Below are 17464 nucleotides of genomic sequence, written 5' to 3'. Positions count from 1 at the left end.
ATCCCATCGTACATAGTGGGCAGCCTCAGCCAGGACCTGCATCCTCAAAAACTACTCCTACCCGGGGGAGTTGGGGACAGCCCTCCTCACAGAAGTTGTGGCCTAGCCACAAAGGGAGGGAACATGCAGGCCACACAGAGTCACCCCTGGAGATCTGGTTCTGGTGACCAGGGAAGACTGTGTTTCTGGGCCCCACAGGATGCCTTCTACATAAGGCCACTCCTTCATGACCAGGAGATGTAGCTGATTTACCTAAAACATAGAAACAAGGAGAGTCAGACAAAATGAGGAGACAGGAATGTGTTTCAAATAAAAGAACAAGACAGAAAACAACCTCAGAAAAAGAACTTTACAAAATGGAGATAAGCAGTCTAGCTAATAGGGAATTCAAATAATGGTCATAAAGATGCTCACTAGAACTATAGAGAAGAATAAATGAACACAGTGAAAACTTCAACAAAGAGAAAATGTTAAAGGGAACCAATCAGGACTGAAGAACAATAATTGAAATGAAAAAATACACTAGAGGGAATCAGCGGCAGTTAGAGGATGCAAAAGAATGGATCAATGATCTAGAAAGCAGAGTAGTGGAAATTATCCAAGCTGAACAGCAGAGTGAAAATTTTTAATATGAGAATAGTTTAAGGGACCTCTTAGACAACATCAGGCTTAGCAACATTTGCATTAGAGGGATCCTAGAAGGAGAAGAGAGAAAAAGCAGAAAACATATTTGAAGAAACAATACCTGAAAAATTTTTTAACTGAGGAAGAAAACAGACATCTGGGTCCAGGAACCTCAGAGAGCCCCAAACAAGATGAACCCAAAGAGGTCCACATAAGTCACGTAATAATTGAAATGTGAAAAGTTAGAAAGAATCTTAAAAAGCAGCAAGAGAAAAGCAGCTAGCTACCCACAAGGGGACACCCATAAACATAGGAGCTAACGTTACGGCAAAAATTTTTCAGGCCAGAAGGGGGTGGAATGATATATTTAAAGTGCTAAAAGGAAAAGGAAAAATGAAAAACCCCACAACCAAGAGTACTCTACCTAACAAGGTTATATTTCAGAATTGAAAGAGAGAAAGTTTCTCCGACAAAAATTAAAGAAGTTTAACTTCTTTAAGTTTTTTTAAACTTTTTTGAAGTGAACCAGCCTTACAAGAATTGCTAAAAGAACTTCTTTAAGCAGAAAAAAAGGCCATAACTAGAAGTAAGAAAATTATGAAAAAAAAACCCAAAACCCTCACCAGTAAAAGCAAACATACAGTAAAGGTAGTGGCTCAACCACTTATAAAGCTAGTATGAAAGTTAAAAGACAAATAGTAAAATTGACTATATGTACAATAGTTAAGGGATGCACAAAATAAAAAGTTGTAAAACATGACATCAAATACATAAAACATCAGGGGATGTGCAGAGGATTAAAAATACGGTGCTTTTAGAATATATTAGGACTTAAGCAACCATTAACTTAGAATAGAAAGTCATCCAACCACCAAAAAACTACCAGAAAACAATGAACAAAATGCCAGTAAGTACATACCTGTCAATAATTATTTTTTTTTAATTTTTAATGTTTATTTATTTTTGAGAGAAAGAGGGACAGAACGTGAGTGGGGGAAGCGCAGAGAGAGAGAGGGAGACACAGAATCAGAAGCAGGCTCCAGGCTCCGAGCTGTCAGCACAGAGCCCAACACAGCCCTCAAACTCACAAACCGTGAGATCATGACCTGAGTCGAAGTCACTCACTCAACCGACTGAGCCACCCAGGCGCCCCCATAATTACTTTAAATGTAGATAGACTAAATGTTCCAATAAAAAAAACACGGAGTGACTGAATGGATTAAAAAACAAGACCTACCGGACACAGACTGGAAGATGGTGGCTTAGGAGGATGCTGGGCTCACTGCGCATCCTGCTGATCACTTAGATTCCACCTATACCTGCCTAACTAACCCAGAAAACCACCAGAAGACTAGCAGAATGGAGTCTCCGGAGCCAAGCGCAGAAGAGAGGCCCACGGAAGAGGGTAGGAAGCGGGGAGAGACGGTGCGCAACCACGGACTGGCGGGAGGGAGCCGGGGCGGATGGGCGGCCCGCTGGCCAAGCAGAGACCCCGAGTCTGGCTCGCAAAAGCGGAGGGGCAGGATGAAGTGTGTTCCCACAGCAAGTGGGGACTTGCTTAGCATCTGGGAGGTCATAAGTTAACAGCTCTGCTCGGAAAGCGGGAAGCCTGGAGGAGAAAGGGAGGGAGAGTTGCTGAGCCCCGGGACGACAGAGCTCAGTTTGGAGGGGAACAAAGGTGCTCGCCAGCACCATCTCCCTCGCCCATCCCCCAGCCAAAATCCCAAAGGGAACCAGTCCCTGCCAGGGAACTTGCTTGCTCCGTGCAAACACCCAACGCGGTGCTTCTGCGGAGCCACCCCTCCAGCAGCAGGTCTGACTCCCTCCCACTGCCACGGGGCCCCTCCTGAAGTGGATCACCTAAGGAGAAGCGAGCTAAGCCTGCCCCTCCTGCCCCCGAGCACCTTGCCTACCCACCCCAGCTAATACGCCAGATCCCCAGCTCCACAAGCCTGGCAGTGTGCAAGTAGCCCAGACGGGCCACGCCACCCCACAGTGAATCCCGCCCCTAGGAGAGGGGAAGAGAAGGCACACACTAGTCTGACTGTGGCCCCAGCAGTGGGCTGGGGGCAGACATCAGGTCTGACTGCGACTCCGCCCACCAGCTCCAGTTATACACCACAGCACAGGGGAAGTGCCCTGCAGGTCCTCACCATTCCAGGGACTATCCAAAATGACCAAAGGGAAGAATTCCCCTCAGAAGAATCTCTAGGAAATAACAGCTAATGAACTGATCAAAAAGGATTTAAATAATATAACAGAAAGTGAATTTAGAGTAATAGTCATAAAATTAATCGCTGGGCTTGAAAACAGTATAGAGGACAGCAGAGAATCTCTTGCTACAGAGATCAAGGGACTAAGGAACAGTCACGAGGAGCTGAAAAACGCTTTAAACGAAATGCAAAACAAAATGGAAACAATGATGGCTCGGATTGAAGAGGCAGAGGAGAGAATAGGTGAACTAGAAGATAAAGTTATGGAAAAAGAGGAAGCTGAGAAAAAGAGAGATAAAAAAATCCAGGAGTATGAGGGGAAAATTAGAGAACTAAGTGACACACTAAAAAGAAATAATATACACATAATTGGTATCCCAGAGGAGGAAGAGAGAGGGAAAGGTGCTGAAGGTGTTCTTGAAGAAATCATAGCTGAGAACTTCCCTGAAATGGGGAAGGAAAAAGGCATTGAAATCCAAGAGGCACAGAGAACTCCCTTCAGACGTAACTTGAATCAATCTTCTGCACAACATATCATAGTCAAACTGGAAAAATACAAGGATAAAGAGAAAATTCTGAAAGCAGCAAGGGATAAACGTGCCCTAACTTATAAAGGGAGACCTATAAGACTCGTGACTGATCTCTCTTTTGAAACTTGGCAGTCCAGAAAGGATTGGCACGAGATCTTCAATGTATTGAACAGAAAAAATATGCAGCCAAGAATCCTTTATCCAGCAAGTCTGTCATTTAGAATAGAAGGAGAGATAAAGGTCTTCCCAAACAAACAAAAACTGAAGGAATTTGTCACCACTAAACCAGCCCTACAAGAGATCCTAAGGGGGATCCTGTGAGACAAAGTACCAGAGACATCGCTACAAGCATAAAACATACATCACAATGACTCTAAACCCGTATCTTTCTATAATAACACTGAATGTAAATGGATTAAATGCGCCAACCAAAAGACATAGGGTATCAGAATGGATAAAAACACAAGACCCATCTATTTGCTGTCTACAAGAGACTCATTTTAGATCTGAGGACACCTTTAGATTGAGAGTGAGGGGATGGAGAACTATTTATCATGCTACTGGAAGCCAAAAGAACGCTGGAGTAGCCATACTTATATCAGACAAACTAGACTTTAAAGGCTGTAACAAGAGATGAAGAAGGGCATTATATAATAATTACAGGGTCTATCCATCAGGAAGAGCTAACAATTATAAATGTCTATGCGCCGAATACCGGAGCCCCCAAATATATAAAACAATTACTCATAAACATAAGCAACCTTATTGATAAGAATGTGGTAATTGCAGGGGACTTTAACACTCCACTTACAGAAATGGACAGATCATCTAGACCCACGGTCAATAAAGAAACAAGGGCCCTGAATGACACATTGGATCAGATGGACTTGACAGATATATTTAGAACTCTGCATCCCAAAGCAACAGAATATACTTTCTTCTCAAGTGCACATGGAACATTCTCCAAGATAGATCATATACTGGGTCACAAAACAGCCCTTCATAAGTATACAAGAATTGAACTTATACCATGCATACTTTTAGACCACAATGCCATGAAGCTTCAAATCAACCACAGGAAAAAGTCTGGAAAACCTCCAAAAGCATGGAAGTTAAAGAACACCCTACTAAAGAATGAGTGGGTCGGGGCGCCTGGGTGGCGCAGTTGGTTAAGCGTCCGACTTCAGCCAGGTCACGATCTCGCGGTCCGTGAGTTCAAGCCCCGTGTCGGGCTCTGGGCTGATGGCTCAGAGCCTGGAGCCTGTTTCTGATTCTGTGTCTCCCTCTCTCTCTGCCCCTCCCCCATTCATGCTCTGTCTCTCTCTGTCCCAAAAATAAATAAACGTTGAAAAAAAATTTTTTTAAAAAAAAAGAATGAGTGGGTAAACCAGGCAATTAGAGAAGAAATTTAAAAATATATGGAAACAAACAAAAATGAAAATACAACAAACCAAACGCTTTGGGATGCAGCGAAGGCAGTCCTGAGAGGAGAATACATTGCAATCCAGGCCTATCTCAAGAAACAAGAAAAATCCCAAATACAAAATCTTAACAGCACACCTAAAGGAAATAGAAGCAGAACAGCAAAGACACCCCAAATCCAGCAGAAGAAGAGAAATAATAAAGATCAGAGCAGAAATAAACAATATAGAATCTAAAAAAACTGTAGCAGATCAATGAAACCAAGAGTTGGTTTTTTGAAAAAATAAACAAAATTGATAAACCTCTAGCCAGGCTTCTCAAAAAGAAAAGGGAGATGACCCAAATAGATAAAATCATGAATGAAAATGGAATTATTACAACCAGTCCCTCAGAAACACAAGCAATTATCAGGGAATACTATGAAAAATTATATGCCAACAAACTGGACAACCTGGAAGAAATGGACAAATTCCTAAGCACCCACACACTTCCAAAACTCAAACAGGAAGAAATAGAAAACTTGAACAGACCCATAACCAGCAAAGAAATTGAATCAGTTATCAAAAATCTCCCAACAAATAAGAGTCCAGGACCAGATGGCTTCCCTGGGGAATTCTACCAGACATTTAAAGCAAAGATAATACCTATCCTTCTCAAGCTGTTCAAAAAAATAGAAAGGGAAGGAAAACTTCCAGACTCATTCTATGAAGTCAGCATTACTTTGATTCCCAAACCAGACAGAGACCTAGCAAAAAAAAGAGAACTACAGGCCAATATCCCTGATGAATATGGATGCAAAAATTCTCAATAAGATAGTAGCAAATTGAATTCAACAGCATATAAAAAGAATTATTCACCATGATCAAGTGGGATTCATTCCTGGGCTGCAGGGCTGGTTCAACATTCGCAAATCAATGTGATACATCACATTAAGAAAAGAAAAGAACCATATGATCCTGTCAATCGATGCAGAAAAGGCATTTGACAAAATTCAGCATTCTTTCTTAATGAAAACCCTCAAAAAAAGGCGGGGTAGAAGGAATATACTTAAACACCATTAAAGCCACTTATGAAAAGCGCACACCTAATATCATCCTCAATGGGGAAAAACTGAGAGCTTTCCCCCTGAGATCAGGAACACGACAGGGATGTCCACTGTCACCACTGTTGTTTAACATAGTGTTGGAAGTTCTGACATCAGCAATCAGACAACAAAAAGAAATCAAAGGCATCCAAATTGGCAAAGATGAAGTCAAGCTTTCACTTTTTGCAGATGAAATGATATTATACATGGAAAACCCAATAGACTCGACCAAAAGTCTGCTAGAACTGATAACATGATTCCAGCAAAGTTGCAGCATACAAAATTAACGTACAGAAATCAGTTACATTCTTATACACTAACAATGAAGCAACAGAAAGACAAATAAAGAAACTGATCCCATTCACAATTGCACCAAGAAGCATAAAATACCGAGGAATAAACCTAACCAAAGATGTAAAAGATCTGTATGCTGAAAACTATAGAAAGCTTATGAAGGAAATTAAAGAAGATTTAAAGAAATGGAAAAACATTTCATGCTCATGGATTGGAAGAATAAATATTGTCAAAATGTCAATACTACCCAAAGCTATCTACACATTCAGTGCAATCGCAATCAAAATGGCACCAGCATTCTTCTCGAAGCTAGAACAAGCAGTCCTAAAATTTGTATGGAACCACAAGAGACCCCAAATAGCCAAAGTAATATTGAAGAAGACCAAAACAGGAGGCATCACAATCCCAGACTTTAGCCTCTACTATAAAGCTGTAATCATCAAGACAGCATGGTATTGGCACAAAAACAGACACATAGACGAATGGAATAGAATAGAGATTCCAGAACTGGAGAGCATGGCCAAAAGTATGGCAAACTCATCTTCGACAAAGCAGGAAAGAATATCCAATGGAAAAAAGACAGTCTCTTTAACAAATGGTGCTGGGAGAACTGGACAGCAACATGCAGAAGAATGAAACTAGACCACTTTCTTACACCACTCACAAAAATAAACTCAAAATGGGTAAAGGGCCTGAATGTGAGACTGGAAACCATCAAAACCCTAGAGGAGAAAGCAGGAAAAAACCTCTCTGACCTCAGCCGCAGCAGTTTCTTACTTGACCCATCTCCAAAAGCAAGGGAATTAAAAGCAAAAATGAACTATTGGGACCTTATGAAGATAAAAAGCTTCTGCACTGCAAAGGAAACAATCAACAAAACTAAAAGGCAACCAACAGAATGGGAAAAGATATTTGCAAATGACGTATCATATAAAGGGTTAGTATCCAAAATCTATAAAGAGCTCACCAAACTCCACACCCGAAAAAACAAATAATCCAATGAAGAAATGGGCAGAAAACATGAATAGACACTTCTCTAAAGAAGACATCCGGATGGCCAACAGGCACATGAAAAGATGCTCAACATCGCTCCTCATCAGGGAAATACAAATCAAAACCACACTGAGATACCACCTCACGCCAGTCAGAGTGGCTAAAATGAACAAATCAGGAGACTATAGATGCTGGAGAGGATGTGGAGAAACAGGAACCCTCTTGCACTGTTAGTGGGAATGCAAACTGGTGCAGCCACTCTGGAAAACAGTGTGGAGGTTCCTCAAAAAATTAAAAATAGATCTACCCTATGACCCAGCAATAGCACTGCTAGGAATTTACCCATGGGATACAGGAGTGCTGATGCATAGGGGCACTTGTACCCCAATGTTTATAGCAGCACTTTCAACAATATCCAAATTATGGAAAGAGTGTAAATATCCATCAACTGATGAATGGATAAAGAAATTGTGGGGGCGCCTGGGTGGCGCAGTCGGTTGGGCGTCCGATTCAGCCAGGTCGCGATCTCGCGGTCCGTGAGTTCGAGCCCCGCGTCGGGCTCTGGGCTGATGGCTCAGAGCCTGGAGCCTGTTTCTGATTCTGTGTCTCCCTCTCTCTCTGCCCCTCCCCCGTTCATGCTCTGTCTCTCTCTGTCCCAAAAATAAATAAACGTTGAAAAAAAAATTTAAAAAAAAAAAAAAAAAAAAAGAAATTGTGGTTTATATACACAATGGAATACTACTTGTCAATGAGAATGAAATGTGGCCGTTTGTAGCAACGTGGATAGAAGTAGAGAGTGTTGTGCTAAGTGAAATAAGCCATACAGAGAAAGACAGATACCATATGTTTTCACTCTTATGTGGATCCTGAGAAACTTTACAGAAGACCGTGGTGGAGGGGAAAGAAAAAAGAAGGGGGACAGAGGGAGCCAAATCATAAGAGACTCTTAAAAACTGAGAATAAACTGAGGGTTGATGGGGGGGATGGTGGGAGGGAGGGGAAAGTGGGTGATGGGTATTGAGGAGGGCACCTGTTGGGATGAGCACTGGGTGTTGTATGGAAACCAATTTGACAATAAATTTCATAAAAATAAATAAATAATAAAAGCTGAAAAAAAAAAAAGAATGAAAGAGGTCCCTGATGAACATGGATGCAAAAGCCCTCAAGAAGATATTAGCCAACCAGATCCAACAATACATTAAAAAAATTATTCACCATGACCAAGTGGGAATTATACCTGGGATGCAGGGCTGGTTCAATATCCGCAAAACAATTAACGTGATTCATCACATCAATAAAAGAAAGAACAAGAACCATATGATCCTTTCATTAGATGCAGAGAAAGCATTTGACAAAATACAGCATCCTTTCTTGATAAAAACCCTCAAGAAAGTAGGGATAGAAGGATCATACCTCTAGATCGTAAAAGCCATATATCAATGACCCAACGCTAATATCATCTTCAATGGGGAAAAACTGAGACCTAAAACGCTAAGGTCAGGAACAAGACAGGGATGTCCACTCTTGCCAGTGTTATTCAACATAGTGTTGGAAGTCTTAGCATCTGCAGTCAGACAACATAAAGAAATAAAAGCATCCAAAACAGCGAGGAGGAGGTCAAACTTGCACTCTTCGCAGATGACATGATACTCTGTAGGAAAATCCTAAAGATTCCACCAAACAACTGCTAGAACTGATGCATGAATTCAGCAAAGTCGCAGGATATAAAATCAACGCACAGAAATAGGTTGCATTCCTATGCACCAACAATGCAGCAACAGAAAGAGAAATCAAGGAATTGATCCCATTTACAATTGCACCAAAAACCATAAAATACCTAGGAATAAATCTAACCAAAGAGGTGAAAAATCTATACACTGGAAACTATAAGAAGCTTGAAGACACAAAAAAATGTAAAAAGATTCCATGCTCCTGGATAGGAACAACAAATATTGTTAAAATGTCAATATTACCCAAAGCAATCTACACATTCAATTGCAATCCCTATCAAAATAACACCACATTCTTCACAGAGCTAGAAAAAATAATCCTAAAATTTGTATGGAACCAGAAAAGATGACGAATAGCCAAAGCAATCTTGAAAAAGAAAACCAAAGCAGGAGGCATCACAATCCCAGACTTCAAGATAGACTACAAAGCTGTAATCAACAGATACCATATGGTTTCACTCTTATGTGGATCCTGAGAAACTCAACAGAAACCCATGGAGGAGGGGAAGGAAAAAAAAAAAAAGAGGTTAGAGTGGGAGACAGCCAAAGCATAAGAGACTGTTAAAAACTGAGAACTGAGGGTTGATGGGGGGTGGGAGGGAGGGGAGGGTGGGTGATGGGTATTGAGGAGGGCACCTTTTGGGATGAGCACTGGGTGTTGTATGGAAACCAATTTGTCAATAAATTTCATATAAAAAAAAAAGTAAAAAAAAAACCTGTAATCATCTGGACAGTATGGTACTGGCACAAGAACAGACATTCAGATCAATGGAACAGAATAGAGAACCCAAAAATGGACTCACAAACGTATGGGTAACTAAACTTTGACAAAGCAGAAAAGAATATCCAATGGAATAAAGACAGTCTCTTCAGCAAGTGGTGCTGGGAAAACTGGACAGCGACATGCAGAAGAATGAACCTGGACCACTTTTTTACACCAGACAGAAAACTAAACTCAAAATGAATGAAAGACCTAAGTGTAAGATGGGAAGCCATCAAAATCCTTGAGGAGAAAGCAGGCAGAAACCTCTTTGACCTTGGCCACAGCAACTTCTTACTCAACACGTCTCCAGAGGCAAGGGAAACAAAAGCAAAAATGCACTACTGGGACCTCATCAAAATAAAAACCTGCACAGCGAAGGAAATAATCAACAAAAGGCAACCGACAGAATGGGAGAAGATATTTGCAAACGACTTATCAGATAAAGGGTTAGTATCCAAAATCTGTAAAGAACTCATCAGTGTCAACACCCAAAAAACAAATAATCCAGTGAAGAAATGGGGAAAAGACATGAATAGATACTTATCTAAAGAAGACATCCAGATGGCCAACAAGCACATGAAAAAATGCTCAACATCACTCATCATCAGGGAAATACAAATCAAAACCACAATGAGATACCACCTCACACCTGTCAGAATGGCTAACATTAACAACTCAGGCAACAACAGATGTTGGCGAGGATGCGGAGAAAGAGGATCTCTTTTGCATTGTTGGTGGGAATGCAAGCTGGTGCAGCCACTCTGGAAAACAGTATGGAGGTTCCTCAAAAATTAAAAATGGAACTACCCTACTAGCCAGCAATAGCACTACCAGGCATTTACCCAAAGGATATAGGTATGCTGTTTTGAAGGGGCACAAGCACCCCAATGTTTATAGCAGTACTATTAGCAACAGCCAAAGTATGGGAAGAGCCCAAATGTCCATCGATGGATGAATGGATAAAGAAGATGTGGTAGATATATACAATGGAGTATTGTTTAGCAATCAAAAAGAATGAAATCTTGTCATTTGCAACTACGTGGATGGAACTCAAGGGCATGATACTAAGTGAAATTAGTCAGAAAAAGTCAAATATCATATGACTTGTATGAGGACTTTAAGAGACAAAACAGATGAACATAAGGGAAACAAAAATAATATAAAAACAGGGAGGGGGACAAAACATAAGAGACTCTTAAATATGGAAAACAGACAGGGTTACTGGAGGTGTTGTGGGAGGGGGGGATTAAGAACTCTACTCCTGAAATCATTATTGCACTATATACTAACTAATTTGGATGTAAATTAAAAAATAATAAAGTTAATAAAAATTAAAAAAATTAAAAAATATTAGGTAACAAATTTTTTTTCAACGTTTATTTTTTGGGACAGAGAGAGACAGAGCATGAATGGGGGAGGGGCAGAGAGAGAGGGAGACACAGAATCGGAAACAGGCTCCAGGCTCTGAGCCATCAGCCCAGAGCCTGACGCGGGGCTCGAACTCACGGACCGCGAGATCATGACCTGGCTGAAGTCGGACGCTTAACCGACTGCGCCACCCAGGCGCCCCACAAAATTTTTAAAAATAAGATAAAAATAAATGTTTGTGGACCTTACAACAGACCTTCAAAATGCATGAAGCAAAATCTGATAGAACTGCAAAGATACATTCACAATTATAATTGCAGATTTCCATGTGCTGCTCTCAATAATGAACAAGTTGAGAGAAATCAATAAGGATATAGAACATTTGAACAATACTATGAACCAACTTGACCTAATTGACATTTATATTACTCTTTACCAATCAGCAGTAGAATACACGTTCCTTTAACATGTACACAGAATATTTACCAAGACAGACCATATTCTGGGCCATAGAAGAAATCTCAATAAATTTTCAAAATTTAGTTCATAAACTGAATCATCACAGAATAAAGGATTTCTTTGGCTTTAATGGGATTAAATTAGAAATCATGAAAGATGTTTGAAAATTCTCCAAATATTTGATAACTAGCACTTTTAAATAACCCATGAGTCAGAGAAAAAATCAAAAGGAAAATTAAGAATTATCTTGAACTGAATGAGAACATGTCAAAGTTTGTGGGATGCTGCTAAAACTGTATTTAATAAGAGAGTTTGGAAAGTTTACAGATGACATGATCAGAATACAAAAATCAATTCTTCCATATACTAGCAACAGAAATTGGAAATTGAATGCCATTTGTAATACCACCCAAAAATATTAAGTACTTAGAGATGAATCTGACAAAGGTGTGCAAGACCTATACACTAAAAACAGCAAAACGTTGCTGAGAGACATGAAATAAGATTTATATAAATGGAGAGAGGTCTTTATGAATGGGAGAACTTGAAATTGTTACGATGTCAATTCTATGTTAGCTTTGACTTGTAGAACCATAGTAATGTTCAAATACTCTCCCTCTAAGAAATAATGAATTAAAATCAACCTGTAACTGTGGGAAAGAAACTCAGAATAAAATAATAAACAGTAGCAAATGAACGAAACTGTATTAGTAACCCTGGAAAACAGTATTTTAATTGGATACCATATGACTAACGACAAAAAGAACTATGCACAAATACTGTTCCGTTCCGTTAAAGTTACAAAGGAAAGAGGGAAGGTTAGAATGAACCTTGTGGTTAGAACCCATTATCTATATGATTACATAGTTTTTTAGCATAAATAGATAAATATAGAAAGAAATAGAAGTGTGTATGCGTGGATTAGTATACGGAGTTCCCCCTTTATATGCAGTTTCATTTATTCAGTTATTGAGGTAACTGCAGTCTAGAAGCAGATGATCCTCCTGACACAATGTCAGTTGGTGAGTAGTGGCCCAAGGCTACGTCACAATGCCTAAGTTAATCACCTCATTTCATCTCACCGTGAGGCATTTTATCATCTCATATCACAAGTAAAAAGGTGAGTACAGTAGTACAATGAGATATTTTGAGAGAGAAATCATATTCACATAACTTTTATTGCGGTATATTGTTACAATTATTCTATTTCATTATTGTTGTTAATCTCTTACTGGGCCTAATTTATAAATTAAACTTTATCATATGTATAGGAAAAAAACTTAGTATATATAGGGTTCACTACTGTTTGTAATTTCAGGCAGCCCCTGGGAGTCTTGGAACATCTCCCCAGCAGATAAGGGGAGAACTGCTGTACATACATATATTCCTAGTTCTTCCTGCTAAGAGGGTCCAGGAGCAGTGACACCCTAGAAGTAATGAGCACATCTAGCACCCAGATTTCTACATGGTTTTTAAATACCATTTCCCAATAAAGGACCCAGGGCTATTTGGGGAAAAGAGTTGATTCCAGGATTGTAACAAGGAAAATATGAGCCTGGACCATGTTGTGATACCAGAAAGTATAAAAGTGCTTGCAAAAGGATGGGGCATGTCCTGATCGAGTTCCCAGTGGCCACAGCAATATCAATTTGAGCAACAAAATAAATAATGATAGTGTTGGATTGTAACCCATAGAATAAAGTAAATACCCATGAATCTATACTGATATGAACTGAACAAATAAATATGTGGGAGAGGAGGGATAGCTCTTCCTTACAAAAGAATTCTAGTTAATAAATGTAGAAAGAATGAGGAAAATACAAAATAAACACCACAGTATAAATGTCATAGGTTCTACAAATGACTGCTAATATCACTGGGCAAAAATTTGCAGAGAAACAGGGTATTAGCAGAGTCTCCAAGTATCTCCCCCTACAAGATTTATTAACTATTGAGGGAAAATAAGATAGCAAACCCAGCAGTCACCATTTCAGCCAAATGTGATCAACATTAACTCTACAAGATATAAGACATATCTACATCATACTCTCATATGACTGAAAAGGACACAATACCACTTCTGTCATATACCTGCCGAAAATGTGTAATCTTAATCTAATCATGAGAAAACATCAGACAAAACCATGTTGAGAGACATTCTACAGAATAATTGACCAGGACTCATTAAGAATGTCAAAATCATAAAATACAAGAGTGAGGAACTGTCAGAGTTCCATGAGACAATGAGACACAAGAACTAAACTAGGATCCTGGAACAGAAAAAAACACTAAGGGAAAAGCTGGTAATATTTGAATAATGTCTGTAGTGTAGTATTGTATCGATGTTCATTTCCTAGTTTTGATCATTATACTATGGTTTGTAAGTTGTTGCCATTATGGAAAGCTGGGAGAAGGGCATAGAAATCTCTAATATTTTTGTAACTTTTCCCTTGGTCTAAAATTATTTCCAAATAAAAAGTTAAATAGTAAGGTCCATTGCTTTGAGACTGTGTTGGTAGGTATGTATAGCTAACCGTTCTGAAGAATCGAAGAAAAGAGATAATAATTGATGTCTGTCCATTTATAACCAATTAATAGATTATATCTATGTTGGCATTGCTGTTGCCTCTGGTTATTAAATTAACAGTAATCATCTCCAATAGGTTTTCCAGGTTTATTCAAAGTGCTTTAAAATCTAATTAGAAAATAAAAATGGTTGGGTTGCCTGGGTTGCTCAGTCGGTTAAGTGTCCAACTTCAACTCAGGTCATGATCTTGCAGTTCATGAGTCCGGGCCCTACATCAAACTCCGTGCTGACAGCCCAGAGCCTGGAGCCTCCTTCAGATTCTGTGTCTCCCTCTCTCTCTCTGCCCCTCCCCCACTCATGCTCTGTCTCTCACTCAAAAATAAACAAACATTAAAAAGAAAAAAGAAAAATGGTATTTCAGGGTTTTAAAATTCTAATAGTCTTCCATGAGAAAAAGCAGATTTTAAAATAAAACTAAAATCCTAAATTAAAAATAGATTTGTCCACACAGTTATTCTGATGGACATTAGCTGACCCATACAATTTAACATAGATTTCAAACTACTTGGCTACATGGCTATTTTTTTTCCTCAGATATTTCCCATGTCTCTAGGTTAAGAAAGAATTATTATAGTTGGCTTGTGTCTTGTCACTTGTGTGTGTAAATTTCTCTTAACCACCCCTACCCCAGAATCTGTGGTGAATTTCCCTGACATGCCTTGACATGTTAGAATTACATATGTCTAAGATACTTGATTCACAAACCACCAAATATAGTTAAATTACAATTTTAATGTTTTATTGAAGTATACTAGCATATCAAAAAGCACACATAAGTATGCTTGTAATAAAATTTGTATTTAAGAAAGTGTTAAATTTTAAGTGCATTGTTCAGTATTCCAAAAATAGCAGGTTTGCTCAACTGGCTACTTACTCTACAGGAAGGAAAAATTGTGTTGGCGTTTAGTTTTTTTATTTTGTTTTTTGGTGTGTTTGTTAATTTGGTTTTGGTTTTAATCTTCTTTAGGATGTGGTAGATACACACCCTGGCCTCACGTTCCTGAAAGATGCTCCAGAATTCCACTCTCGCTACATCACCACGGTAGGCTGGGTCCACTTTTGTCTCAATATAACTCTCCAAGTTTCCTTTTTATCACTGTCTACTATTCAGGCTTTCAGATCTTTATGCAAAAAGTAACATGGACTATAATGATTATTTTAAGTGGAAGGAAGGTACAGTAAAATTGGATTCATGATTTGTGTCTATTTTCCTCCTTGTAAGTAAGTACTAAGTGCTTAAGAGGTCTCTTGTCTACAAAATTAGAGTAATATATTCATCCTGTCTGGTCTTGTGAGGTACCTTTTTGCTTTGTTATTGATATTGACATTTAGCATTTGCAAATAATACTGAAAAGAAATTTCATAACCCTTTCCCAGAAAAAGATATGTCTTTCCCAGAAAAAGATGTGTCTCAAAGTTAGAACCGGAAATGATAATGAGAAATAGCTACATGTAATTAGAAAACAAATCATATAAGAATTTAACAGAACATGCTGACTAGTCATAGGCAAGGCATGAATTATGAGTCAGAGCACACAGGCCTGGAGTGCACATTGCAACCACATCGGCATCTTTGCCCAAGCTCCCAGATTATCTTTAGAGGAATTCCAAAGATGAGCCCCAGGACAAAGCCCTCTGTCATAGCCACACTCAAGCGAGATAGCCCTTGTATCTGGCTTACATCTTCAAATAATATTACAAGGCAGTCACCTCTGAGGAGAACCTTCTCAGGGTACTTTTTGTTGACCATGAATATCTTGGGTTCTGTCAAGCTACAGAATACTACCATTTTTCTCCTTTAGGAACTTCATTCTTGGCTTTTACATTGGCTCTCTTCTGTTGTGAAACTTTGTAAGTCTTTCTTTGAGCCAGAAGGTGTCACTGTCTTCTAAGACTATCTCAAGTTATTTTTGACTGTTAACCACACCACTGTACTAAATTCCTGCCACCACAGTCGCCCTGGTACAGTCACCCTTGTTTCTCACTTGGATTACTTCTAATTGGCCTTCCTGCTTATACCTTCATTGCCCTAAAGTGTAGTCCCACAAAGCAGAGTAATCCTTTGAAAATGTAAGATCATGTCACTCCTCTGTTCAAACCCTCCAGTGGTTTCCATCTCAGAGTAAAAGCCAACGTTCTTCCTTGCCAAGACTCTCCCTAATACACCCCCCCCCCCCCGCCACACACACACACACACACACACCCTTACACACCCTTACAACATATGTAATCTCATCTCTCCTATTACCCTGCCCCTCCTTTACTGTGCTTTGGCCATAGTGGTGTCCTGGAACAAACCAACTCCACTGCCTCAGGTGCTTTTTTCTTACTCTTTCCTCTGCCTGAAATAGTCTTCCTACAGATTTCTGCATGACTTTCCTCCTTTACTTCATGTAGCTATATGCTCAGATATTCCCTTATTAGTGAGGCCTTTTCTTCTTCACCCTTCTTCTTCCTCTGCCCCCGCCCCTATACTCTCTTTCTATTCATTTGTTCTGCTTTATTTTTCTTGTTAGCTCATATATCATCTGATATTTAAATTTTAAATTCTCCTTCTCTGTCGTAGAAACTCCATTAGAGCAGGGAATTTGTCTGTATCTTTCACTGCAGAATCTCCAATACCTAGAATAAGGACTAGCACATATTAGATACACAGTATTTATTGAGTGAATAAATGAAATTATATATGCTTAAGAATTCTACACATTAACTCTGGCTTCACTCCCATAGGGAATTATTGGTTCTGATTGTTGATTGTTCTATAAATCCAGGGCATATTAATAGCATAATTTAAAATCTTAAGTGCTGGAAAAGATCTTAGAGATAATCCAGCTCAACCTTCTACCAATTCAGAAAATTCTGTCTACAGAAGAACTCTTTATTGGAATTTATTCTTAGAAAAGATGTTTAAATAATAGAATTGTAAAATAGAGATAAATTTTCTTTCCCTACACCTTCTATTTGTTGAAGTATGATCCTTGGACCCATGATGGTCTGTGGTCATCTAGCAAGTGGTCTCCAGGAAGTTTTATAATTTCAGAATAAAAAGCCATGAAACAGTTTTGTTCACATATAATTCGTATTTTCCTAGAAATTCTGTCATGTTAATCATTGAACAAAGAGAACTAAATTGGTCACTTAACAGAATACAATTAATTATCTCTGCTCACACATTTTCATGGCATTTGCATATTATTTATATCTTTAAAATTTATACTCTGTTATTATTATGCTTCTTTATCCCCAATTCACAAAACTAAATCCATCATTACTCAGAAATACTGGGGCGCCTGGATGGCTCAGTCGATTCGGCTGTGCTGACAGCTCAGAGCCTGGAGCCTGCTTCAGATTCTTTGTTTCTGTCTCTCTCTCTCTCTCTGCCCCTCCCCTGCTCACG

General features: G+C 39.2%; 1 protein-coding gene across 3 annotated transcripts in view; it reads left to right on the top strand.

Moving 5' to 3' along the window:
• PPP2R3A (protein phosphatase 2 regulatory subunit B''alpha) overlaps positions 1 to 17464 on the top strand; it is a 201788-nt gene that overhangs the window by 105015 nt on the left and 79309 nt on the right. For all 3 annotated transcript variants that reach the window (XM_043595338.1, XM_043595340.1, XM_043595341.1), the window contains one exon: positions 15035 to 15109. In XM_043595338.1, coding sequence (XP_043451273.1) covers positions 15035 to 15109 — 75 coding nt within the window. The remainder of the gene's footprint in view (positions 1 to 15034; positions 15110 to 17464) is intronic.

The sequence above is a fragment of the Prionailurus bengalensis genome, chromosome C2 (genome assembly GCF_016509475.1).
Source record: "Prionailurus bengalensis isolate Pbe53 chromosome C2, Fcat_Pben_1.1_paternal_pri, whole genome shotgun sequence".
Taxonomy (NCBI): Eukaryota; Metazoa; Chordata; class Mammalia; order Carnivora; family Felidae; genus Prionailurus; species Prionailurus bengalensis.
This window is presented reverse-complemented; position numbering and strand designations above follow the sequence as displayed.